The 26,240-nt window shown below is 58.7% G+C and overlaps 1 protein-coding gene across 1 annotated transcript in view; it reads right to left on the minus strand.

Moving 5' to 3' along the window:
* Window positions 1-26,234, minus strand: part of Sorcs2 (sortilin related VPS10 domain containing receptor 2) — a gene marked incomplete at its 5' end in the record, with an annotated part of 302,786 nt that extends 276,552 nt beyond the window's left edge. The window contains one exon of the mRNA XM_019210263.1: window positions 26,130-26,234. Coding sequence (XP_019065808.1) covers window positions 26,130-26,234 — 105 coding nt within the window. The remainder of the gene's footprint in view (window positions 1-26,129) is intronic.
* Between the last annotated feature and the right edge of the window lie 6 nt (window positions 26,235-26,240).

Here is a 26,240-nt window from a genome sequence, read left to right on the forward strand (position 1 = left end):
GACTCGGTTTCTCCATGTCAGAGGACACACCACACGGGCTGGACGCAGGACAACAGCAGGCGTGCACTCTCCGTCCACGAAGGACATCCCCTCCCCTCCCTTACTGTGGGCCAAACCCCCAGAAGGATGCAGCGCTGAGATCGTAGGACACTGCCAGGAGGACACGGAGCCACGCGAGTTTCTCCCACAGAACCCAGCACATGGTGCTCGCACATGGGGACCCTGTGTCAGATCCCCGCCCAGTCTGGGGCTGCTGGTGGCCCCTCCATCCCGTCCCTCAGCCTCCTAGTCCAGCGAACCCCAACGCCTTCTCCAGGCCTTCCTCAGCCGCCTGGCCCAGAGCAGCCACTGCCCCAAGCGTGTCCCCTGGCCTGTGGCTGCCATGGACAGGAGACACCAGGGACAGAGCCCGGGTAGCCCTTCACCAGGCAGTAGGAGGAGGTGGTGAACACACTGGACGTGTGCTAAGCTCCTACTGCATACCTAGCACAGTTAGAGCGAGATGCAGGACGCTGTCCAAGTCGCTGAGGGACACAGATCACAGGGAACTGTGGCCCAGGTGGCAGCCTGGGTCCTCAGAGCGAAGGCGGGATGGAAGCTGGATCGAGCCTTGCATCAGAGGGCCGGAGCATCGGTTACTTCCCTGGCTGTGACCACCCAGAGCCCCGACCAGGTCACTGGGCAACAGAGCATTCCTGGAAGCCCTCGGGCCACAGCCCCAGATAGCACAGGACGGATTGGGATCCTAACACTGCTTCCCTAGGTGACAAAGCCACCAACTACACCAACACTATCCTCCTCCAGGGGACTCCCTATTTGCAGCAGCAAAACAAGCCGGGTGGGGGAGGGGATGGCGAAATCTGTGCCTGCTCAGCCGCCACCCCAGCAGGGGAGCAGGGAGGAGGTTGTCCAGAGGAGGTTTGGCCCCCACTCCTCCCTGTCCCTGGGCTGGCCCACTCCTGTCTGCACTCCAGCACATCCCGGAAGTATGGTAAGCCAGCACCTGCGGGCACCTGGGAACATCTCCTCTCACCCTTCAGGGCACAGGAACCACATCTGTCTCCAGCCCGGCCACCTCATCAGGAAGGTGACGGTTATGCAGATGGACATCGAAGTCAGGCTCCTGGTGGCCCCGGGGATGGTCACTGCTGTGGCTGCCCTGTCACAGGTGCAGTCACTCAGATCAGATGGAGCCCCCCCAGGTCCCGCAAGCCCATGCCCAGCCCCGCTGGCACCTGAGTCTGCTGAATGGGCTTGAACCCAGGCCCCTGGGCTCACCCATGGCACCACCCCTGCCCACGCTGGGTACCCGCTGTGGATGGAGGAAGGGCAGGAGCGTGCACAGCGCGCCCACAGAAGCAGTGGCAGCTGGCGTGGGCGGGAGCCGCCTGCACAACACAGAGCCCTAGCGCCAGGGGCTCAGATGGAAATGCCAGAGCTGAGCAGAGTCTAAAGGTCATGGACCACAAGGCTTGGCAGGGAAGCAAATTAAGAGCTCGGGACCGGAACCCCGGGGGGTCGCAGAGATGATGAAAAGAATAAATCCACCACCCCAGGCTGTCCGGGCAGTCACATAATGAGGCTGCACACCGTGCCTTGCTCGCTAACTAGCACTCAGCGGTGTCCAAGCAGCACACTGAGCCCCGCGTCTGGGCGGTCCTGAGGGGCCGAGGGGGCCCAGATTCCAGCAGCCTCCCCAGGCAGAGGCAGCCTGTGCCGCTTCCTCCCAGCCCTCTCCCCCCTCAGTCTTGCTGGGACCTTGGGTCCCCTCAGCCCCACATCCCTGGCTCCCCCAGTCCTTCTGTGGCCACAGCCCAGGGCAGTGCAGGTGGTGAATCTGCACCCTCCTCTCCAGCAGCCAACGGTAGCTCTGTCCTCTAAGCACTGACTCTCACACTTCTTTGTCCCTACTGATCCTCATCCGTGAGTCCGGGAGGTGGCTGTGGCATCCGCATCTCCAATGGCACCCAGGGGACCCAAGGACCCCGTGAACCTGACCATGGAGAGCCAGATGCGTGCACACCTGCAGCCTGACTCTCCCCGTGCGGCCCTGTCACTGCTCGCGCCGTGCCATCAGCCTGGAATCCTGACCTCCCAAACCAAGGCAGTCACGCTCGTTCCTAACGTGCCCGGCCACCTCCATCAGGAAGCCTTCCCAAACCCTTCCCCACCAACCCAAAGTAAATTCCCCTCTCTCCTGCTGTGTCCTCACCAGATGCTGCTTGGCTGCTCTTACACAATGGTCCACATTCTGCTTTGCTACACTGGACCTCCCTCCCGGTGAGGCGTCTGTAAACGTGTTCAGTGAGTAACCAGATGGGTGAGTGGGTGAGTGGATGGATGGATGGGTGAGTGGATGTGATACCGACAAATGGACGGATAAACGAAATAAAGGAACGGATGCTGGGTGGTCACATACAAAGACGGGGGAGACGGATAGGCACATCGATGGATGGACAGACAGACTAGGGAGGAACAGAAGGACATGGACGGACGGATGGATAGACAGGTGGCATGAGATGATGGATGGGGTGGACAGACAGACAAACAGAGGGACAGAAGGACAAACAGGTGTATGAGGAATGGGTGACGGGCAGAGGGGTGATGGGTGGGTGGGGAAATGGACAGAGAGGGGTAGAAAGAGGAACAGGAGCAGAGACGGGTGGCTGGCTGGCTGGATGGACGTACAGATACACTGATGAGTGGACAGACAGACAGACAGAGGGACAGATGGGTGCACGGATGGGTGCTAAACAGGCATAACTAGCTGTGATCACTTTCATGTGTTAACGGGATCATGGACTGGCCCGACCCTTGGTGAAACATTATTCCAGGTCAGTGGCGGTGAACCTCTGACAGACGAGTGAGCGCTCAAACTGCAACCCAAAACTCACTCACGCTAAGCGCCAACACTGCAACTAAACCTAAATGTTGAGGTTTGACTTAGAAAAATAACTCGTACATCAACCTCTTTTCTCTTAAAAGAAAAATAACAGGCGTGCCACAGGTTCCCACCACTGTCCTAGGCGTTTCTGTCCTTATGTTTCTAAGCATAGGCAGGGGAAACAAACTGCCCTCCGTACTAGGACTCACCCAGTCAGGCAAAGTCCCGGACAGAAGGGGCTCACGCTCGTCCAGGGAGGGAGAGTTCCCTGCAGGCCGCTTTCAACCTGGACCATCAGCTCTTCCTGGTTCCGGCACCTCTGGACACAGACTGGCAGCTGGCTCTACAGACCTGGGACTCCCCAGCCTCCGTAATCTGCAAGCCAGCTCCTCGTGACAAGTGTTTTCAGAGAGCGCAGGGAGACACGTGGAACCGTGTGTCGCGTGCCTCTCTCCAGCTGCTGTCTGTCTCCCGCGGGCCCTGTTCCCGGGGAAGCTCACTGACCCTGCTCCTGCTGTGACGTCACAGGCTGGACGGTGGGACGCACGACCTTGGCAGGAGCTCTGGACCTTCTCTCAGGCTGTGTGAGTGTTACCCTTGGCCCTGTGGACGAGCCAGGAACGGGGTACCAGTGGGAAGCCACCTCCCTGGCAGGGACCTGAAGTCCCACTGACAGATGGGACACTCGGACCTCCTCCCACGACAGGTGCTGTACATGACCCTGTGTGTCACTTCACGTCCATGCGCCTTGACTCTGCCTCTGCCGGGGGTGCAAGAAGGGTTTGCCTTGTCCGTCCGTGTGGTGGATTTGAATCAATCTCCTCTGCAAAGCTCTAGTGCAAAGCCTGACACCAGGGGCTTCTGAGATGGGGAGCAGGTGGAGGAAGAGCCCCCGCTCTGCCAGGCCCCCCGGTGACACTCCTGGTGCCCCAGCTCAGCCTTCCTGGGCCCCTCACACCCTACTCTATCAACAGCCCAGACCCGGGCGTGGCCCAAAGGGACTTGCACAGAGGGCCAGGCAACCCCATGGCCTGGAGAATGCAGCCTGCCCTGGGGGTGGAGAGCTATTTCTGTCCGAGCCCCAGAGAACCTCCAGGGCAGTGCAGAGCCCAGCCTGGCCACTGACCATGACCCCTGCACCATGACCTGCATGCCCGGTGGACACGACCACTCTTCCTACTCACAGGCGAGGTGAATTTATGCTGGGAAGGTGGGACCCCTTTGGGGATGCCCCAGACCCTGCTTCCTTCCCTCCAGCCAGCACATGAGACCCACAGCCCTAGGCTTATGGGCATGAGGCCCACGTGTCCAGAGGGCCACTGGACATGGCAGTGGGCAGCAGAGGTGACAATGTCCCGTGACAGGGATGCTCCCAGGCCCACATCAGGCTCTGAGCCAGGGGGTATGAAGGAGGCTGCCCGCTAACCTGCACCCAGAAAACCACACACACGGCACACAGCTGGGGCACTTGACACGTAATCAAAGCCTTAATGAATCACAGATTCCTGGATTTCTCTTTTAATCCTTCAATAAAACATCGGTACAGACACAGGCATGGGGGTAGGGAGTGAGAACCAGTTCTAAATCCCAAAGCCTCTTCTGGGCCGCTTTCCGCCTCCCAGTAGCTGCGCCTCTGATAAGAATGGGCTCAGGACTGCATCCCCTACAAGCAGACACCCTGCAGTGATCCCCAGCTCTGTAGACCCCCAAGAGGACGGCTCAGCTTGAGACCCACAGCCCCTGGTGTCCCCCAGATGTCTCCTCCCTGCCACAAGGCCCAGCCTGAGCTCACCCACCTCTACCCATAGGTCCTGCAGAATTCCTTCCCAAGAAGAGCCAAGAGGGACCTCAAGGCAGACACTGGAGCCGACCGCACCCATCAAGTTGGGGCTCTGGGCACACAGTGGCACAGGGGGCTCTTTCTGGGGACAGCCGGGCAGGCGCCTAGAGCACACAACATTCGGGACCCGGAACCCTAATATGTTGTCCTTCCAGCGGATGTCTGGGAAACCATCAGTTGTATAGATAAAGAGTCATTTCCCGGGGTACTGATTTGCTTAATGCCCATCAATGTACCCACGCACAATTTTAAATTAGGACCATCCTAAGGACACAGCAATAGAAAAAGGACCAAAAAATGACACCAAAGTCACCGGTCATTGTCAAAGGATTTTCACCAGTGTGGGCAAATGTCTTCGGTACGTCAGAGCTGTGCAAGGGAAGGTCCCGAGGGCAGGGTCACTGGTGTGAGGGGCCCTCCCTCCACTGCGGCCAGGGCCAAAGAGACGGCAGAAGCACCGTGGGGGGCAGAGAGGGCACGGACATCACCAGGGGAGCACAGATGTCCCCCTCCCCTGCTCCCCGCAGAACCCTGCAGGCCAGCCGGGACCACCCAGGAGGCCCGGCCGCTGCCTGTCCTGTGACCAAGCACAAGGCCCTCTGGCTCCTGAAATAGGGCAGACATTCCTTCATGAGTTACAGGGGGACTCAGGCCTTCCATTCTCCGGGGTACTAGCCTCGGAAGGGGGTCTGTTGGGTCACGTGACAGTACCCATCTGGGCCTGACCACCCTGGGCCCTGCGGGGCATCACTCCCCATAGTGCTGGCACCAGCCAGGGTCACCTCCCTGCTCTTAGGGTTTCTGTCCCTCTCCCCTACCAACACCGGGTCCAGGAAGACAGGCAGGGAACTGCCCGGTCCCTACGGACACTCTCCTTCCTACCCCGGGGCCAGGCACTGTAAGTGAGCTTGAGTTCACCTAACACCCCAAGTCTCAGGGAAGTGCCTCCTCCTCCAGGAAGCCCACCTGACCCTCCTGCATCACGAGTTACCCTGCTGCAGCCCTACTCTTGGACCATGGACTCTTTCTTTTCATTTCTGGTTTGCTTTGTTTTGTTTTGTTTTGAGACGGGGCTCATTGTGGTAGCCCAGGCTGCCCTTGAACTCTCAGGGATCCTTCTGCCTCAGCCTCCTGAGTGCTTGGATTTCAAGCCACAGCACTACCCCGCCCCCGACATCAGTCCCACTGCAGTGGCTGTGCATGGGGTCAGGGATGTGGGTGACCATCACCCAGCCCCACTGCAACCCCTGCTCCCTCACACCTGGAATAAAAGGGCATCGCAGGTGAGCTCACTGCAGAGAAAGCAGCCCTGAGGCCCTCTGTCCCTCAGACACAGGAGGACACCTGGCCCCTCATTTGCTCTGCAGAGGCTGGGCCACCCCCACCCCACGTGGGACCTGAGGTGAGCTCCTCTCTGCCTTGCTAAACCCCAGGAGGAGCTGGGAGACACCCGACTTTGGCCCTGACCCTTTGACAGCATCAGTGCAACAGTGCAAGGGAAGGAAACCCAAAACAGGTGACAAATGTACACACCGGCACTTGGGGACACGCTGTCCCCCGAGGGCCACGGCCAGCTCTGAGAGCAGGAAGGACAGACTCAGTGCACCAGGCAATGGTGCGGCTGCAAGGGGCTGACACATCAGCCACTCGTGACTGTGATTTATTAGACAACAGCTGGCTATCCCTGTACCCCCAAACCAACAAAGCATAGCTTTGTTTAGAAAAACCATTATTTTTGTAAGAGAGAGAACCTGTGCGGCCGCCGCTGGATGAATCATTTACTTACTGAACCAACGTGGTTCAGGGAAACATCACACCCTCTCCAGCCCCTTCCCACAGACTCGAGCCAGGGAGGGAGCCAGGGCAGTGACAGTCAAGGGGCTGGGGCAGGGCCGTGGGGCACTGGCCGCCGTACCTGCCTGCAGCCCTCTGCAGAACCAGCCGGTGGCACATGGGTCGGATCCCTGAGCCAGGAAGCAGCCCTTCGCCGGCTGAATCAACGCCACCCATCTGAACTGCACTGAAGATATTCCCAGAAAACGGCCTGGGAAGCTGTCACCCTGGCAACACTGTCCCTCGGTCTCCCTGTGCACTGGGCACACCGTCCTTGTCTGCAATGCTCCCGCAGGACCTGCTACACCACCGGCCTTGAGCCAGGTCCTGCGGTGCACAGAAGCCGGAAGAGGACCCTGCACCCCACACTCCACATGGCGACAGCGACGGGCACCCTGTAACCAACTCGCGCCCCCAGGCAAGGGACCGTGGCCAGTCACTGCAGCCCTGAGCCTTGGTTTCTGTTTCAGGAGGCTGGGGACAGCACCCCACTCCCCCACCTCGGGTGCACACAGCACAGCCTTCCCAGCAGCGCTCTCTGCATGGCCTTCCAGTGAGCAGGCTCAGAACCCACTTGTGGTCTGACGTCTCCACCTGTGGCACCACACCCTCCGTAACCTTCATAGCACCATGGGGCCAGCACCGGGCCACCTTTCCCACCGAGCACCTGTGCTGGGACAAGAAGGGTGCAGGAGGGGCCCACCAAGCGGAGGCCTGGGCAAGGCTGCCCCTGCCCCGTGCAGGAGGACCCTCCCCCTAGGCGGCCCTCCACAGGACACTAAATTCCCAACCCGTGACACCTCAGAATCATGTATGTGCCCAGCCTCCACCAGACGGAGGAAATAAGATTCCCTGGCTGGGGCTCGGGCAGCAGGTGCCCTAAAGCCAAGTCTGAGAACCCAGGAACTGGGAGACATTGCCACAGGCTGTCCCTGGGACACCTCAAACTTAGTGTGCTTGGTCTCCAAGACCCTGCCTTCAGGAAGCTACTATTTCTGATAAGGACAGATGGACACACACACGCACACACACACACATGCTCAAACAGAGTGAACAGTACAGAAAGATAAACTACATGGGAGGCTGAGGCAGGAGGATCACTGTGTGCTCAAGGCCAGCCTGGACTACACAGCAAGATCTTGCTCAAAAAATAAAACAACAAGAAAAGATGTCCATGATGTGACTAATGGACATGTAGTTGCCAAGCGAGGACACAGTGGACGGAGAGGCAGTGGTTCCCGCAGTGAGTGGTCATCACATTCGCTTGACACACTGGACAGAGAGCTCATGTCCTGGGGGCCAGGACGGGTCCTCCTGAGAACAAGAACTGACGAGCTGTTTATCTTGGGGACTCTCTCCATGTGATGCTATCGGCCCCGGTGACTGTGGGTAAACGAAGCTGCAGAAAGCAGAGTCTTGACGATTAACGGAGGGAGAAGCCAAGAGGTCTGGGAGGAAGATGCCACTAAGGAGGGAGCCTCCAGAGGCCTCCCTGAGGAGACCCCAGGGCCCCCACGCATCCAAGGCAAGGCAACTGCCAGACTCAGGCCGAGGCAGGAGGGGCCTGGTGTGGTCCAATCTCTTCAAGAAGTCAGCACAACAGGGTGCTCAGAGCAAAGACAGGGAGGGCATCGTGTGTGGAGAGTTTGAGCTTCTTTCTCTTTTAGTTTTGGCGACTTTTGTTGTTGCTGTTGTCGTTGTTTATTTGTTTGTTTCAGACAGAATCTCACTAAGTCATTAAGTTGCTCAGGCTGGGCTTGAACTTGCAACCCTCCTGCCTCAGCCTCCCAGAGAGCTGAGTTTACACACGTGTGCCACCATGGAGAGTTTAACGCATAGGGAAGCTGGGTACGAACCCAGGGGATATGTCCGTGGTAGCAGTGGCTCTTGGCCCCTGCTAACACAAGACGAAAGCATCATCTTCTGCCCTTTTTCCTCAAATTCCCACGGCTCCAGAGATTCTGAAACACAGGCCTGGAACCGGCCTTTAGTCAAAGATGAAGAAGGTATCAAACCATGTTTAGCTTCCTCCCTCTCTGTTTCCGTCCCATACACCGGGTACACACAGGGAAAAAGAGGAGGCGTTATGTTTGACAAGGAAAAGTTTTTAAATGTGTCTAATTCTTAAGAGAGGATTGGTTTCCATGGGCCAGAGTCAATATCTATAATTAATATCATGAAAAGTTGCACCCAAGTTGAAAAAAAATTTCTCAAGCTAAAAATCCTCATTGGATTCCTAGGTAATCAACAGTTTGGTCCCTGCAGTAACAACAGGCTTCTACCTGAAGTAATTTCCTCTCGGCCCTGAGGCCGCTGGCTCTGACCACGGACGGGGCAATCAGGGCCGATTCTCAGGGCCGTGACAGGAAGAGAAGCTGGCAAAGCGGGTCACCCTGCACCGCAGTCGCGCCGGGTCTGGGGCCCCACTGGCGGCTGGTGCCCAGCCTGTGTCCACCAGGAGGAGCGTGGATCCAGAGCGCCGGGATCATCCGTGTCGGGCAGGACCGGTGGGCGGGTCAGCGCAGTGCCCAGTCACCCCGGGAGGCCCCGGCCTGTCCAGTGTCCCTCTGCTGTCCCTGTCCAGGGCTCTCAGCACCCCTCCAAGGCCTGGGTCTGTCCCCGAGGATCCCTAGGCCAGAGGTCCCACCCTGCAGGCCTCCCACGCAGCTCCTTTCTAGCCTCTCCTCCTCAGCAGTTGGGTATTTTTCCCTTTCTTCCTTTATGCACCCTCGTCAAGCACCCACGCCCAGCTAAGCATTGAGCAACCAGAGAACCCCAGCCACAGGCCTGGGGCAGCTACACCCACCCCACCCGGGAGCCGCCTGCCAGCCAGGGATGCTGCATCTGGTACATCCACTACTTCCCAGGGGCCCAAAGGCCTCCACCTGGAGGGTCAGCAGGGGACCACAGCCACATGCTACCAGCCTGTCAGCCCACCCCTGGAACTGGAAGCAGGTCCCAGCTGGAGGCTGCATGGGGGGACGGCAGGAGGGGAACTGGTTAAACGTGCCTTAAAAATAACCTTCCCTGGCTGGTAGCAGTGACACACGCCTGGAGAGCCAAGGCAAGAAGACTGCAAGTCCAATCTCAGCCTAAGCAATTTAGCGACTTAGTGAGACCCTGTCTCAAACTAAAAAGAAATAATAAAAGGCCTGGGGATGGAGCTCAGTGCAGAGTGGCCCCTCCTCCATCCAGGACAGGTGTGGAGCCCAGTATCCCAGGGCCGAAGCACAAAAGGGCCCTCGGGTCTGCAGAGGGCACAGTGTCCAGGGAAGCAGGGTGAGGGCAGAACCAAGGGTCTTCAGCATGGGATACACAGGAGGAGCAGGAGCAGGGAGGCTAGGGGACTGGGGGAGAGGGAGGCGGCAGCCCCAGAGGCAGGGATCTCACCAAGCTGGCAGGGGAGGCCGAGGCAGGGGGAGGCAGGGTGGCCGGGGTAGGGGCCAAACCCGCTCCTAGGCAGGCTGGGAAGCCCGGGGAGGGTTTCAGCCAAGCAGAGAGGGCAGCTCAGGCCCCTGCAATGGCTGCAGTGTGCACAGGAGAACCCACAGGAACCACACCTTTGGTCCCACCAGCACCGCTGCTGGAGGGCAGGCAGGTGGCTGACAGCACCCAAGAGTGCCACGCCCGACCCAGACCACAGGTCACCTCCTGGGGGCTGTGGGTGTGAGTGAGGAGAGCCTTGAGATGGGAGGTCACCTGGGTCACCACAAGGAGGAAGCAGAGGTCAGAGGCAGAGGCACAGAGCGACAGTGAGGGCCTCAGGTTAGCAGATCCTCCTGCCCCTCGCCCTGCCTCCAGCCTGCAGCCCCACGGGGACCTAAGGCTTCTGGCCTCTGAGACCGGGAGAGACTCAACTCGCACTGTCAGATTCGTCCGTTCATTTTTGTGGTGCTGGGGATGAGACCCAGGGCCTTCACTTTTTTTAGTTTTTTAGTCAGGGTCTCGCTCAGTTACACTGCGCAGCTGGGCTCTCGCTTGCCTGGGCTGGGGGCTGCCGCACAGCCGTGAGCTCCCCATCCCGGAACCAGGCAAGTTCGACCCTCCCTCACTTCTGCTCTCTGACATCTGCATCAAACCAAGGCAAAGGTGGGGTCACCAGGAGGGCTGGGTGCCACCCTGGGCCCCTCCTCTGATGCTCAGAAGTAGAGCAGAGCTGCAGCCAGAAGCCCAGCCACAGGACCAGGCACCCTCCTGCTGCAGCCCTGCCTCCTACATAACCTGGCACTGACCTCACCAGCCAGGGCAGAGACCAGACACGCCAGAATACGCTCTCAGCAAGGGGTGAGCCTCCCGTCACTGGAAGAATCCCAGCAGGACACAGAGACCTCGTAACACCCTGGAAATCCTGAGAGCCCGCAAGTTTCGCCCACCCTAGGAGCCCACATGGAGTTTGCAGAATGAATCTCTGAGAGCCTCCCGCCCTGCCGCCGTCCCCTGGCAGGCAGAGCCGTGGGCAGAGGCTGCTTCCTTCTTGGAAGAGGAGAGGAGCCCATCTGGGATTCACCTCGCTCCCACGCTCCTATCAACACCGGCTGCCGCGCTCACACACCCAGGCTGGAGGCACAGACACCCAAACAAACTTCCCGGAGACACCGCCCGCCCGGTGCTCCCTGCAGGGAAAGGCTGGCTCCCAGGTGCCTGCCCCGGGGAAGGCGGGGCCCAGGGTGGCCAGGCCAGCCCTCCACCTCCTGTCGGGTGCCCAGGCCACACCACCCACAGCCCGGACCTCAGGAGGTGGTGCTGGGCACCTTCGGACAAGCTTTTAGGGTCACATGCAGGCACACGAACAAGGCCGGACCCGCACCCCTGCTCAACGGCCAGGATGATCAGGTCATCACCGGCCCCTGCCTGCAGCCCGGGGCCTCCACACCGTCACTGCCCCTGCACCCGGCTCCACTGCCCATCACCACCGTGACCCACACAGGACCCAAAGAGTATAAGTCTTCGTACAGCAGCACAAAGCCGTGATCTCTGCCACTGGCGGGCTCTGGGCATCTCTCGGGAGGCTCCGACCCTCGTGGGGACCCCAGCCTGGAGGGGGCTTCCTGAGAAGGGGACACACGGGGAAGCAGAGACAGAGACCCGGATGGATGGGACCCCTGGAGCCAGCCATGCCTGAAGCCAGGCCCCTAGACATTCCAGATCAGTAGTTTATGTTAAGAATTCCACTTTCTCAGGCAGTCGGGTACGGTTTCTGTGATCTGTCGCCAAGCACCCTGCTTACCACACCCCCTTTTGCGCACAACATTGTGGGAGATATGGAGGGAAAACAGGAAATGGGAACTTGTAACCCACCCTGGAGTAACCTGAACCCTAAGTGGGAAGATCTCACCCATCAGCAGGTGCTTGCACTACAGTGCAGGCAGGGATTCTCAGTGAGAGACCCGAGAGAGGGGCAAAGCCTCCACGCCACTCCCCAGCCCTCCTGCCACCGGCACCTGCCCTTCCTGTGCACGGGAATTCTTCCCAGGGCCACCACTGCGTGGACAGGAGCCCAGGGGTGCCCAGCACGCTGAGGCCTGGGAACATTCGTGATGGGAGTAAGCAGAAGCCGACACCACGACAACATTCATGATCTACTTCCGCTACTAGGAGAAAACTTCCCTTCCATTTCCATCCAGACGGAGAGAATGAAGGGATTGATCAGGACTTAAGGGCGGGGTCTGAGCCCCTCACCACCCTCGCCCTGTATCTCTCAGTGGGTCCCTGGCTTGTCACAGGCTTCCTCCTTCCTGGTGGCCTCTTGGGACACACGTGTGCTTGGTGGAACTTCACAGGGGCGAGCTGTGACCATGACAGGCATCTGGCAATCGCCACCTGTCTGCCCCTCCTGTCCCCAGCCCTCCAGCTGCCACAGCCTGGCCTCGGCCCTGGCCGCTCCCTTCCTGCACTGAGACCCTCTCTGCTCTCCCATCCCTCCACCCCAAGATGCTTCCAGATCTGCAGGTAGGACCCAGACTCAAAGTCAGACTTCATGGCCTCAAGAAAAAAAATACAGAAAAGTAAAATTTCTTGCACAAGGGAATTTGTGGCTACAACTCAGTTCCACCAGAAACCATCGGTGGTCAGGGGAGCAGCAGGCACCAACCCCACCTACCTTGATCCCCAGGTCGCTGTCCCCCCAACGCACACACACGCACACACACAGGCTCAGGGACGGCTGCCCAGGGCCAACAGGTGAAGGGCGCTCACATCCTATCCAGGTCCCAGGCACTGACAGTGTGAGGCACCAGGCTCTGCTCCAACCCTGCCAGCACCATCCGCCTGTGGCTACGACAACCTCCCTCACGGGTGCCACTCTCCCCCGCTCTGCAGGGGCCTCTACTCAGATGGTCACACAGCCAGCCAAGGGCAAGCAGAGTCAGCATGGCCACCACTTGGCCACCTGTGAGTCAGCCACCCCGGGCAGCCCATGATGGCCCAGAGCAGGCACATGTGTCCTTGGCAGGCAGAGGAAATGGGCAGGTGGGCACCAGGATGGCCAGGGCCAGCCCGCCCACTCTGCCCGTGTCACCCTCACAGCCCCGGAGCCATACCGCCCTCCCTCCATGCCCCTGGGACCCAGCTTCGTCTGAGCCACGTCACCTTGCACTTGGCAGAGGGCCTGGCCCAGAGCTGCAGGCCGGTGCTTTAGGGATGAATCAGCCACAGAAGCCGTCTCTGAACACCGTCTGGGCCACAGTCAGATCCCAGCAATGTCCTTGGTGTCAGCACACACTCATGGACGTCATCATGCATGGGCTCTGCTCTGCCCAAAGCCTGACCCCGGGCGAGCTCAGGGGACAAGAAAAACCAGGCTGGATGTGACCTCAGCACTCACGGGTCACTGGCTGCGTGCCAGGCCCAGGGAGGCAGCACCCAGCTTGGGAGCCCCCAGGAGAAGCCAGGCATGTGGAAGGGAAGGAGGCCAGGAGGCCAGGGAGGAGCGGCTCCTCTGCCCTGAAGCTCAGTGAAGCTGGGAGAGACAGGCGGCACCTCAGCACTGCGACGTGTCCTCGGGTCACAGCAAAGGGGGCCCCTCACTCCCGGCCCATGAGGAAGAGAAGAACGAAGCTCCATGAGGGCTACCCCTGTAGGGCCACAGCGGGGCAGAGAGCTGGGTCGAGAGCCCCCCATGCTGTGGACCCCACGCCCTGCCCCTTCCCACAGCCCTCAGAGCCTCTTCCGCACTCAGAAGATTCCAGAGTGGGCGATGGCCACAGGCAGCTCTCCGATGGGAGGGGGTGCGGGGGAGACGGGCAGTTCCCGCCCTTGAGGACCCGGCCTAGGGAGGGCAAGGGAGACACAGGCAGAAGACAGAGCACCGCCTCTCATCCTGAAAGTGGCCACGGTGCCCCTGCCTGGTGGCTGCCGGGTCACAGGGAACCATACACAAAGGACACCAAGAGTGCATGGCTGGTCTGGGGCCCCAGAGGCACCTGCAGGGGCAGGGCTCCCCGTGTGGGCAGGGAGGCAGGCCTGGGCAGCTCGGAGAGTCCTGTAAAGGAAGCTGAGCCAGGGGACTGGTGAGGACAGCCAGAACGGAGGGCCCAGGGCCCAGCTAGAAGCCAGAGGCCTACGCCCTCCCAGAGCCCTGTGACGCCCCACATCACGCCCTGGGGCCCCATAAGGCATCCCGGGCCACCACTGCCCACCGTGTCACTGCCCATGCCACCAGCAGATCCTCTGCTTCTCTACTCAGCCAGCCCAGGAAAGGTCAGAACACAGTGGGTCTGCAGGAGAGAGTGGGCAGCGGAGAAGCCCTGCCCAACCATCGCCCAAGTCCCCAAAACTCAGTGCCCACAGGGAGCCGTTTGGAAATGTGGGGCACCAGGGATTGCATACGCCCTGGAGAGGCAGGGACAGTGTGCTTCCTTTCCTGACAGCCACGAGGATGGACAGTGGCCAGCTCGGACCATCCCCCAGCTCAGAAGTCGGGGGCCAGGGAGGGAGGCTGAGAGTCACCTCAGTGTCACCGCCCTGCCAGGGCCAAGAGCAAAGACAGGAAGGGGATCCCACAGAAGCCAGCACCAAGAGCCCAGCTGGCCCCAGAGTCCCCGTCTCAGATTTCTTGGTCACTGCCCAGACCTCTGCTCAGCCTCAGGCGAGACGGAAAGAAATTCCAGCGATCCTAAGAGGTAACAGTCCGGGCAATAACACATCAGGAAACGCGTGGAAAACCAGATGTCAACGAGAAAGACTCTCTTTAAAGGTAGACTCGGGGAGATGAATGTTTCATGAAGACGGCGGGCTGCGTCTTACTTTAGCAAACCACTCAGGAAATGGAAAGAAAGTGAAACCACAGGAAAGTTTCTTTAAGAGAAAGGGCAAAGGCCAGGCACAGTGGGGCACGGGCTTGCAATCCCAGGGCTCTGGAAGGCTGAGGCAGGAGAATCACACCTTCAAACACTGCCGGGGCAATTTAGTGACTTAGTGGGACCCTGTCTCAAAATAAAAAGTAAAGAGTTGGAGATGTTGCTCAGTGCAAAGGCCCTAGGTTCAATCCCCAGTGCCAGATGGAATAGAGTGAGGGAGGGAGGGAGGAAATCTGATTCCTAGGAACTGCCCCTCCCATCTGCACCTTGTCCTATGAGGAAACTGAGGCTCAGAAGAGCCAGAGAGGGCACCCCGCAAAACGTCACTGTGCTGCTGCTCAAGCCACCGCCTGAGGTGGCTGACTTACTTTCTCACCACATGTGGACGCCGTGTCCTCCCATTTCAGCAGGGCCCTGGCCAGGCCAGGCCAAGCTCCGAGAGCCCCCATGTGGTTCACAGACTCTGGAGCGGGCTGGGCAGCAGGACAATGGGTGCCAGGGAGGCAGCGATTGTGCCCAGCCATGGCCTCCCACAGCCTTTTCATTGATTCGTGGGCACAGCAGGAAGGCGAGGCCACAGACGCACACAGATGGCCGGAGGAAATGCGTGAGGTGTGGGTGCAGAGGGGCTGGAAAAAGCACTCTCCCCAAGCCTCTTTCCCCTCCTGGAAAGCTCCTCCTGCTCACCCTGCCCCCTGAAGCTCCTCCATTCTTTTTTTTTTTTTTTTTTTTTTTTTTTTTTTTTTTTTTAAAACCGGTGTTGAGCTTTCCTTTTATTTTTTTGTGGAAAAGCCGGGCAAAGCTGTCCCTTGGGGTTTTTGTTCTGCTCAGCTTTCTGTAAGCAAGATGGTGCTGGGAACAAGGGCGCTATTTAAATGCCCCGACTAAATTTTGGGCCTGGAGTTTTCTCACTGCTGGCACCCTGGCTCCCAGCCGACCCACAGGACGAAGCAGAAGCTGCGGCCGGCTCCGTCCCGGGTGGGGGCTCCTTTTGGGCAGGAAGCCTGGGTCCCCATCTGCCCATTAGCCCCCTCCCTACAGACAACCCGGTCCTCTGCACAGGGTGGGGACCCCTCAGCGCGTGGAAGAGCTTCTGAGGCTCCCTCGGAGTGGGCAGCCGGTCAGGGAGTCTGGCCTGGGTGCCGACAGCAGGGCCCTCTCCGGGTCTCCCCAGACCCCGCAGGGAAGAGCAGGCCTCTGAGCTCCCACCACAGCCATTGTTTTGGCTCATGACCTCCTCCTCCCCAACACCTCCTGGTCACCGGCACAGAGGGGACGGCAGGGACAGGGACCAAAGCCCTTCCCACGCGCACCCTTAGGCTCTGGGAGGCTGAGGACGGGCTGCAGGCTGGGGGAGAGGGACACCGGGACACTGTGGGGTGGGAAGACAGGCCCTTCTGACAGGCCGCGTGCCCTCTCTGGTCCCACCACCCGCCCTGCCGCACAGTGCTATCATTCCTCCATGTGCCTCGTATCTGCCTGCTCTTCCGGAGCCTAGGAGCCTGGATGGAGAAACAACGACCTCTCTAGTTTCACCAACTCTGCCTGAAGTCAAGGAGGTGGGCCACAGGTCACGGCCGTGTCATCCACACCTGAGACGCCGCCGCCAGCAGAGACCACAGACACATCTCAGGCAGATCACAACTGCTGATCCCAAAACACAGGCTCATCCCACACCTGCCCTGGCTCCCGTCGCCATTACAAGAAATTAGTCTTAATGTTCTGATAACTTTGCTGCCAAAGAATTGGTTTCCTTTGAGCTCCCGTGTTTTATTTTCTGCTAATTATAAAATCCCACATTCTAAGAAAGTCCCATGGGTGTCTTCAGATGTGGGGTGGGTGGGAGTCAGTGGTGCACAGAGAGCCAGGAACCCCAGTGACAGATGGGGCTGGGAACCCCATATGCATCCTGGGCTCCCCAAGTTTCCTAACTCTGAGCAGGGCACACAGCAGCTGCCTCAGATCCCAGACAGAGAGTTGTGTGGACGGCAGGAGTCAAAATAAACATTCAAACACCCCAACTCAACCATCGAATGATAACAGAAAATAAACTTGGATGGGGTTAAGCAGTGTTGATGGAATAAATTGAGAAAAACATAGGGTTTTTATTGAGTGCTTTATTTTTACGGAGTGAAAATTGAATTACTTAACTGGTCAATGAGGTAGTCGATAGGGAAAAGTGTGGAAAAGCGGAGAGGAGGAGAAACCCAGCCCAGCATCCCGGGAGGGCTTGCTTTTCCAGCCTGGGTCTGGCCCACACTAGCTTATTTCTGACTCCCTGGGGCTGCCGGATGCAGACTTCCTGGGCTCTAAGGGACCCCTGCTGCCCTGCATCACACATGGCAGAGTCCAGGGTCATCAGGACGAAACAGAAACAAACCACACCACTGCGCCCTTCCTAGGCACCAATCCCCTTTAACCCAGCGACCATTTCTCCTCCAAACCCAGAGCCCTGGATTCCTCAGGGGATGGCAGCCGTCCAAGAGGGCAGAACTCAAGGCAGACCCAAGTGTGACTTCTGCTGCAGTTCGATGTTCAGGCTCAGCCCCCAAGCGAAACACAGAGCGACCACACAACCCACAAGTCTCCCTCTGGGTACCAACCCCAGACACTGGGAACAGGAACTCAGGAGATAACCATGCATCCACATCCACAGCACCACTCACCACAGCCCAAGAGCGGCGAGAACACAAGCGCCCACCCGAAGCTGAGTGGACAGACAGAAGGTGGGGCACCCACACAATGGGGCTCGTTCAGCCCGGAGGGAAGGGAACTCTGGCGCACGCTGCAGCATGGATGATCCAGGGGACGTGGGGCTGAGCGAAAGGCACCAGCCACAACAGGACAGTTACTGGAGGGGTCCCTAACGCGGTGAGACCGACGGAGGCAGGCGGGGGAGCGGCAGGTGCCAGGCTGGGCAGGGAGCGAGTGTGTGATGGACACACAAGATGGAAAGAGTTCTGGGTGACGGCGATGGCTGCACAGCAGTCTAAGTGTCCCTAATGCCACTGAATGGCAAATTTTTAAATGGCTATGAAAAAGCCAGGCATGGGTAGCACACGCCTGCAATCTCAGCACTCCGGAGGCTGAGGCAGGACTGCCCCAAGTCCGAGCCAGCCTGAACTACACAGTGAGACTGGTCTCAAAAAAACAAATGAGCTACAGCGTTAAGCTGATATTATTTCTATTTCACCACAGTTTAAATAATGACAAGGAAAACAGAATAAAAATATTTCCTACATTAGAAAAAAAGAGCTGGGTCTCGGGTGAAGAAATTCAAATCCCATGTCGGCCCTTATCAGCTGCACCCGCCCCGTCTTCTCTGCGAGATGAACTCGATGACAGCGTCCACCTGAAAGACTTTGCCGGACGAGACGAGGTGGCAGGAGGGACGCAGGCGACGCAGCACTGGGCCTGTGAAGGAGGCTGATTATAAATCTCATTTCCAGTCAGGAGCGCGATGTAAATAATGAGATATTAATGGAGGCGTAGCAACTTCAGCGGACAGAGGCTGGAGGCGTCCAGCGCAGGGGCCGCTCCGCCAGCCGGGAGATGCTATCTGTCCCTGATGCGGTCACAGACAGCACCGGGCCAGAGCTCGTGACCGGTGCTCTCTGCGTTAAAATTGATCTGAACAGAAGCTGCACCGTCGGCCTGGACCTTTTCTTACTTTAATTTGAACTTAATTTATCTTTTCGCATCAGGAAACGGCACCCCACAAAAGCCTTGCCCCCTTCTAGCCACGGCGATTTCCACATTGCAGCAAATTATCTGCTTTTGCAAGAAAATTACCGAGGAAGGAGAGAGTGCTGTTATTTTAAGATCTCTGAGCTGGTGTGAGGAGAAACTAATTAAATGATTGTAATTTTCTGTGCAAATACAGTAACTGACTGCTACAGAAATGCAAAATAAGAGGGAACTTTTCCACCTCAAAAGAACACTGGAGCTTTCATTTTTATTTTTTTTTTTTTACTTCCAGTTTTCCAGTGAGAGCTCTTGCTCAAGTATCCCTATTAAATTTTTAAAATGACAAATGACGCTTAATTGGAATAAAGATGAGGAGGGCTCTGCACAGCCAGAGCAGTGGTCCCCACAGCTCTGCGGTGCCGGCCGTGCCCAGGGGAGCTAAGACCAGGGTGCCTTTTACAAGCTGGCAGAGCAGAGCTGTGCAGTCCGCACCACACTGTGGAGACCGGCGGATGCCCGGAGCAGTGTTCGTGGCACGCCCGGCCCTATGCGCTTGGGCTGGAAGACAGGGCCACACCGAGGTGCCCATGCCCAGGGTGAGGCCTTCAGGGATTCCCCAGCGAGGGCAGGAATCGGATGGGCAGATCCAGACAGGAGCCCACAGTTTGTGATGCTGTGAACCAGGGAGACTGAGTCCTGGAGGTCAGAGCTGGGCTCCCTGCGTTCCCGCTCCCGGCCCCAAAACCAGGATGCGGAGACAGGCTGGTTTCTGGGACGTCCCTGTTTGCAGAGCAAGCAGGACAAGTCAGGACGAAGGGGCATGGGCAAAAAGCTAGAAATACAGTGGACCCTCGAGTTATGACCAGCCTGACATATGAAAAACTTATGACCAAAGTCTTGAATTACAACCCGAATGCCAGCCACTTGTGTGCTTCCAGAGGGTCTCAGATGCAGACTTAACCCTTAGCGAGTTCTGGAAGGAACAAGACAGCATCCTCTCCTGTGTGGGGCTCACTGGGAAATCCTGGGCCCATGTCTCTCTAAGGACACTGTGCTCTGCCTGGGTACAGGAGAGAGACTGAAGGCTGTGTAGGGGAGCCTGGGTCTTCAGTCAACCAACTTGAGTTACAACCAGCCCTCAGGAATGAATTGAGTTGTAAGTCAAGGGTCACTGTAACTGGTTCTTGGACAAGCGCAGGCTCCGGCCAGACTCTTCTTCCCTGGGGACAGGCTCCTCCAGCTATGCCCTCCCGGGCGTGCACAGAACCAGGCTAGCTTACAACCTCTTTAAAGCCTCTCAGGAACCCTCCACAGCCACAAATTAAATAGCCCCTTTATTGACATAAAAGTGGATTTGTGAAACGTGTTCAAGAACTTTATTCACAGGGCTGTCTCTGTCCCTTCGAGCCAGGCTTCCTGACTGAGGGACAAGTCCCAGGCTCAGATCCCTCCCTTGGCCTCAGTAGCAGCACCTTCTCCCAGAAGTCAGGCAAGATTTCCTCAGGGCAGATTCACATGTGCGCTCTGCGATGGAGCCCAGTCCAAGCCTGCATTTCAGCTTGGGCAAGGACCTAGCTTAACAGAGCTCCACATGTAAGAGACATTCAACAAATAACAGTGGACTGCAACAGCTACTGAGCTGGGTCTTGAGCTAGCTGCTAGAAGGAGGAAACGGAAGTGATGTCAGCAGTCTTGGGAAACTACAAGATAAAGGAGGACACTGGAGATTACTCACTGTGTGCCCCAGCTCGCACCTAACACACCTGGGCACAATCCAGGTTTTACAGGCTCAGAAGAGGCACAGAGAGGTTCTGTCCTCATCCAAGAGCAAACAGCAGGCCCAGCTGGGCCCGCCGGGCCTGGCACACTCGTGATCACACTAGACTCCTTGCCCTTACAGCCTGCCCTCCTCAGCACAGTTCAGAAGAGAGATGCAGCAAGAGCCACACAGGCTTCCGAAACAGAATATAAACAAACAACTATACAACATGGGTTGATAGGGACCTCGGAGATTACCTGGCCCCGACACTTGACACACAGGGAAACTGAGGCTTAAGAGCAGATACAACAAGCACACAGGGCCGGAAAGACCGAAGGAGCTGGCCTTTCCCGGAGGAGGCAGTCCCAGGGAGCTCCAGGCCGCAGGCTGGCGAGGGCCCAGGGTGGCAGGAGGGGAGGAAGTTGGAGCAGGCACTGCGAGGGCTGGGGAGGGGTCCATGGGCCCCAATGGCCCAGCTTCCCTTGAAGTCCACAGTCCCTGGGGAGGCCTGGAGTACAGACCCCTGGCTCCTTCTGCAGCACTTCCAGCCCGCAGGGCTCAGTGTTCCCACCCCAAAGAGCATGAAGGTCGTGTGCAGCAGAGCACATGCCCAGCTCCCCACATGGGAGCTGCAGGACAGCATCCAGGCCCAGCCGGTTCCCACCGGTGCTCCAGACCCTGTGTGGCCCAGGCCAGAGACCAGCAATCCAGCCAGACAGTGTCAGGGGCTTGGGGTGCTGGAGATGCAGGGCAGGAACCCCGATTCAGGGTGCACGCACAGCCCTCCTGCCTCGGGGACTCTGGGCACTCTCCACCCCCTCCGCCCCCTTCATCAGCTTCCTCCGGAGCCCTCCCTCCTCCTCCTCTCTGCTGGAGTTGCCGGAGTTGGGGGGTCTCAGCCATCGCTCTGAGTTGCAGAGGGCCCGCTCACCATGGCACTGGCCAGCAGCCGGAGCATGAGCCCCAGGTTTGCTCACTGAGACCTCCCTAGGCACCGCCCAGTTCCATCCCGGTCACCTGTCCCACGGCAATAGGCGTGCTCCCATTTTCTTCAGCCAGACAGCAGGCCCCGGGCCCCACGGCTTGCACGCTAGCAGCCGGCTCCTGACAACAAGTGTGACAGATACTCGGCGTGCGCCCTGACCCCTGTCTGCCTCTGTCGGCTCCGGTGGCCGCTGGACACCTTGATGACGGCTGCCAGGGTTAGAGGCCCTTCATCGGGACAAGCGCACCTCTCACAACTGACTGGTGAGCCGGACCTCGCCCCAACCCAATCCACCCCCAAACGCTGGGGATGGCTTGGCAGTGGCCTGGATTCCAAAACAGCAGGCAGGAAGTTTCACAGCCTGAGAGGGAAGCCCGGAGCCCTGCCACCGCCAAGCCTACCTCTACGGGGAATGGAGCCAGCGATGCCAGCTGCAGCTCAGCTCTGTCATCTTGGCATCTGGATGCCCAGCATGGCTGGGAAAGTAAGAGGCCGACAGGGCAGCGCCAGCCACTCACCTGTCCATCCCCACTGGAGGCCGCCTTACTTCCCCTCCACAAGCCCTCGCAGCCTGGCAACCCTCAGCGCCCTGCCTGAGCTCCTGCGGACACCAGGCTCAGTCTACGTGCTCGCCAGCAATCAGCACGGCTGCTCCGAGCCTTCACCCCTCCCTGTCCAAGCAACGGACGCTGAGAAGCCCCCACTGCCCGGAGCCAGAAGGGGCGAGCGCCAGGACACAAACCAGGCAAGCTGGCTCCGAAGTGCACCTCCGCCCCTCACAGCCGCAGCCAGGGTCCCTTTGAGCTGCTGCGCTGAGCTGTCCCACTGCTGCCCTGATGCCCCTGTACCCCAGGTCCTGCCCCCAGGCTCACCTCCTGGGCTCGTCCTGCAGCAGTGCCCACCCCACCTGCCACGCATTCCACTCATTCTTGATGCAGCCGAGGCCACCTCTTCCATGCAGCCTTCCCTGGCGTCCCCATAAGTATCACGGGGAAGGTGACACCCGCTGCTCATGTCCACCTCCCCTCTCTCACTCTGAGCTCCCCAGGCTAAGCTCGGGGTGCAAAGGTATGTAAGCCCCTCTCCCTGCTCTTAAGAGACTGAGCTGTGTCCCCTCTTTCCCCTCATACACTGATCACATGTTACATCCATATTTCGAAGTCCTTACCCCAGGACCTTTGAACTGACTCCACCTGCAGGTATGGCCTTTCAAATGGGTAAGTTAAAAACGAGGTCAGCACGGTGGGCCTTAATCCAAGTGTCCTTATAAGAAGGGTGGACAGGACATGGCACACATAGAGGGATGAACGTGTGAGGACAGGGAAGATGCCACCTACAAGCCAGGAGAGCGGGTGGAGGCAGAGCCAGCCCTGAGCTCCTGTGACTTCCAGACTCTAGGAGACAAGGTTCAGGCCACCCAGCCTGGCCACCAGCCTTGGTCCTATGACGGCAACCCTGGCATCCAGGGCACCTGCCCTCCAGGAACCTGGGCGCGGCAGGTGCAAGGGCGGCCCACTTTCACACAAGCTCGCTGCAGCTCCAGCTCTCTGGGTTTTTGTTTTTTGGTACCAGGGATCGAACTCGGGACCTTATGCTTGTGCAGCAGGCGATGGAACCACTGAGCTACATCCCCAGCTTCTTTGGGTTAAAATACACACAAAGCCTGGGCTTATCAGGACCTCAGAGTGGTTCATCTGCTCAGGATGCTCTGCGAGCAAGTCCCCTCCACAACCCCACTGGGCAGGTGTGGAAACCAAGGAGGGGCAGGAGAAAGGAGAAGGAAGTGCCAATGTGCCCAGGACAGGGGCAGGGGCGGCTTCGGCTGCCGGACAATCGTGGCCAAACAAACAAGGTGTCAAACTTGAAGTTCAAGGAAAGGTACGAGGTGGGCTGTGCTTCCCAGAACTGCGGCAACCAGGTCAGGAAGCACGCTTCCCAACAAAGTAACATGAAACCACAAGCCAGAGGCAAAGACCAGAGCTCTGGAACATTTATTCGCCTCTAAATAACACCGCCGCCTCCCGGAAACGCAAGCCTGGAGTCGTCTGTGCACAGCCCAATCTGGGTCTGTAAAACCCTAATGCGGGTTGGTTTCAATGAAACATTAATTTCCCATATAACAATTTTTTTTCCACAGCTAAACGGCAGACAGAGAGGCAGTGTTTGAACTTCCGAGCGAGTCCCCTTCCACGTCTCCATGGGAGCAGGAAGAATCAAGCCACTGCGAGGAGGACTCACATATGTCCCAGAGCTCCACGGATGGGGACGTCTCCAAGCCAGCTTGCATCCTACAACCCCTCTTCACCAGATACTCAAAATGTCATTTGCAAAACTCCCCTCCTCAGATGCTTTTCTTTTATTATTCTGAAAGACATCTGACTCCATTTGGTAAACTCTCTCTGCTCTTGTTGACTGAGTGTGCAGGCGGCAGTGGCAATCAAAGTGGCAGAGATGAAATTCTGTAAAGACTCTGCTCAGGAAAGAGGCCTCAAGTTTGTTCCTTTCCTGATGTAGCTTTCAAAGACGGTGCTTTCAAGCGGAGGAGAATCTCAGAGCCTGTGGCTGTGAGGAGAGAGTGCAAGGCTTGAAGTACATTTCCAAGACACCTCATGTGCCAAGGAAGGCCTGCTATGCATGCAGCCACATGCAGGAAACAACAATTTAAAGGCACAGCGCTTGCAGGCAGCTCCTGGCCCTCGCCCTCACCCCCCCACTCCTCCTCCACCACCTTAGTTTTCTCCAGCTAGCGAGACTGAAAGCATTGCCTGCTTCCCCGTTTTTCTCAAGTGGACCCCAATTTTCCGACCACCCAGGGCAGGGCAAGTGGGGCAGTAGGAACAGGGAAGAGCTCCAGCCAAATTCCTGGGCCAGCATTTGGACCTGTTCCCTTTCCCTGGACCCCAGAGCCAGCTAATGGTCACGAGGTTGTTTTGCCTCCTGTGTGTCTGCTAAGAGCAGGCTGAGCACCATGGTTCCAGAGCCCTTGCCGTCCCCTGATGGCAGGAGACGGTCCCTCAAAGACCTCTCCAGTTCCTTGGACCTCCTGCCCCCACTAAGAAAGAGGTGGTGTGGTTCCCCACACTCACCTCCTACTTACACCCTCTCACCTGCCAGCAGCCAGGAAACAACCTGGGAAGCCCTCAGCTCACCACTGTCCTGGGGGAGACCGGCCAGGGCTCGCCTCCCGACCTGGCACCCAGCCCACGGGCCAATGTCCTCCCCAGCCCTCTCCAAGGAGGCTGCCCAGTGCCAGATCTGAGCTCAGAAAGGGGTCGCACTGGGCATCATCTGTCCTGAAGGCAGCTGGTCCCCATTTCCTAGGGCTCTGCCCACCACGGTCTGGCTCTCCTTTCACACACCCCCAAGAGGCCAAATGAAAAAAGGACAGAAGTAAGCTGCTGGGCGATGACCTCAGCACAGAGGGGTAGGGGAAGATATTTTCAGACCCACGGAATTTACTGTAATGTTCATTTGCTCCTCTGGGTTCTTGGTTTTCCAGCACCCTTGTGCCCTGAGGTGTGGCTCACGATGAAGGGAACGGTGTGTCCACAACTCCAGTGAGTTCTGTGGGGCCGGGCCGGCTGCACACCTGGGGTCTGACCCTTAAGTCAGATGAGGAGGGGAGGGCGCCCCCAGCTCTTCCAGGGAGGGACCCCCAGTTGACATCCTGACTGCCCCCTACTGGCCCCCTGCCCCCTGCCAGCTGCTAGTCTAACCCAAGGTGGCAGAAATGACCTCAACCAGAGGCCTGGCACCAGCACCCCAGCAGCCACCAGCTGGAGGGGGAGGGGGCCTGCAGGACACTGGGCTCCTGGCCAACCAAGTCCACTCAGCACCATGCTGGCCCCAACATGTCCCTGCAGCATCCCATCCCTTCTCCAGCCAGATGGAAGGCCCTGGAGTGGCCCAGGGTGCTGAGACAGGAGACGGGGAAAGCCCTACCCGTCCCATCCCAGCCACAGAGCTGAACACACAGATCCGGCCCACTCCACCACCATGCACGCAGGGACCTGTGCTGCCTCCTGCAGCTTCAGGGAGCAGGAGCACGGTGGAGACACAGTGGACATCAGAGCAGGGGCGTGGGGGAAAGCAGTGGGTCACAGTGGCCTGCCCCTTCCCCCAAACTCGCAAAACTGAAGAGGACCCAGCAGGGGCTGCCCAGGGATGATCCCGGCAGGGCTACTGCACTCTCACCAGGAAAGCAGGGCTGAGGCAGCTCCCAGGAAGCCTGGGAAGGGGCCCCCCATCCCCATCCCCTGGTGAAGGGAGAAGGACTTCCAGCAACAGGAAGGCGGAGTGGAAGACGGAATGGGGGAGGGCGGGGAGTTTGCAGCCCCACCACCTACCAGGTCAGAGGGGTACGGCAGACAGGCCCACAGGGAAGCGTCACCCCGGAATGGAGCCCCAGAGCAGCACAAGGAGCTGACCAGGGCAGTCCTGGGATCCATAGGGTCCCCACACCGGCGAGGTGAGGAAGATCCCTGAGCCGAAGTCCCGGAGGTGCTGCCGAGCTGACCCAGGAATGAATGTGGGGGCGACCGTGACCCCTGGGCTGGGGGGTCCTCAAGCACCTGGAGGCACATGCCCTGGCTGAGGTCTTCCAACCTCAGAGGACTGCCCGGGGTAACCCGAGGTGTGAGGGACACCCCCAAGGCGGCTCAGGGTCCCAAAATGTATGCATCTGGCCCGGAGCGATACAGCGACTCACAGTATCTGGGGATGGTTCCCCAAGTAAGAGTGACCAGAGGCCAGCCTAGAGAACCCGCATCCCCAGATCGCCAAGATCGGGGTGTGTGGAAGCGGGGGCCGTGGCGGTGTTCCCGGGGCGTCCGGGGGTCACTTACGCTGCTGTTCTCGCCCGTCCAGTGCACCATCGCCTGGTTGTGCGTCGCGTCCCCCTTGAGCACGAACGACGTGCTGATGAGCGAGACCTGCGCCCGCGGGGCCGCCCGCGC

The sequence above is a fragment of the Fukomys damarensis genome, unplaced genomic scaffold (assembly GCF_012274545.1).
Source record: "Fukomys damarensis isolate Sample0158 unplaced genomic scaffold, DMR_v1.0_HiC HiC_scaffold_35, whole genome shotgun sequence".
NCBI classification, from domain to species: domain Eukaryota; kingdom Metazoa; phylum Chordata; class Mammalia; order Rodentia; family Bathyergidae; genus Fukomys; species Fukomys damarensis.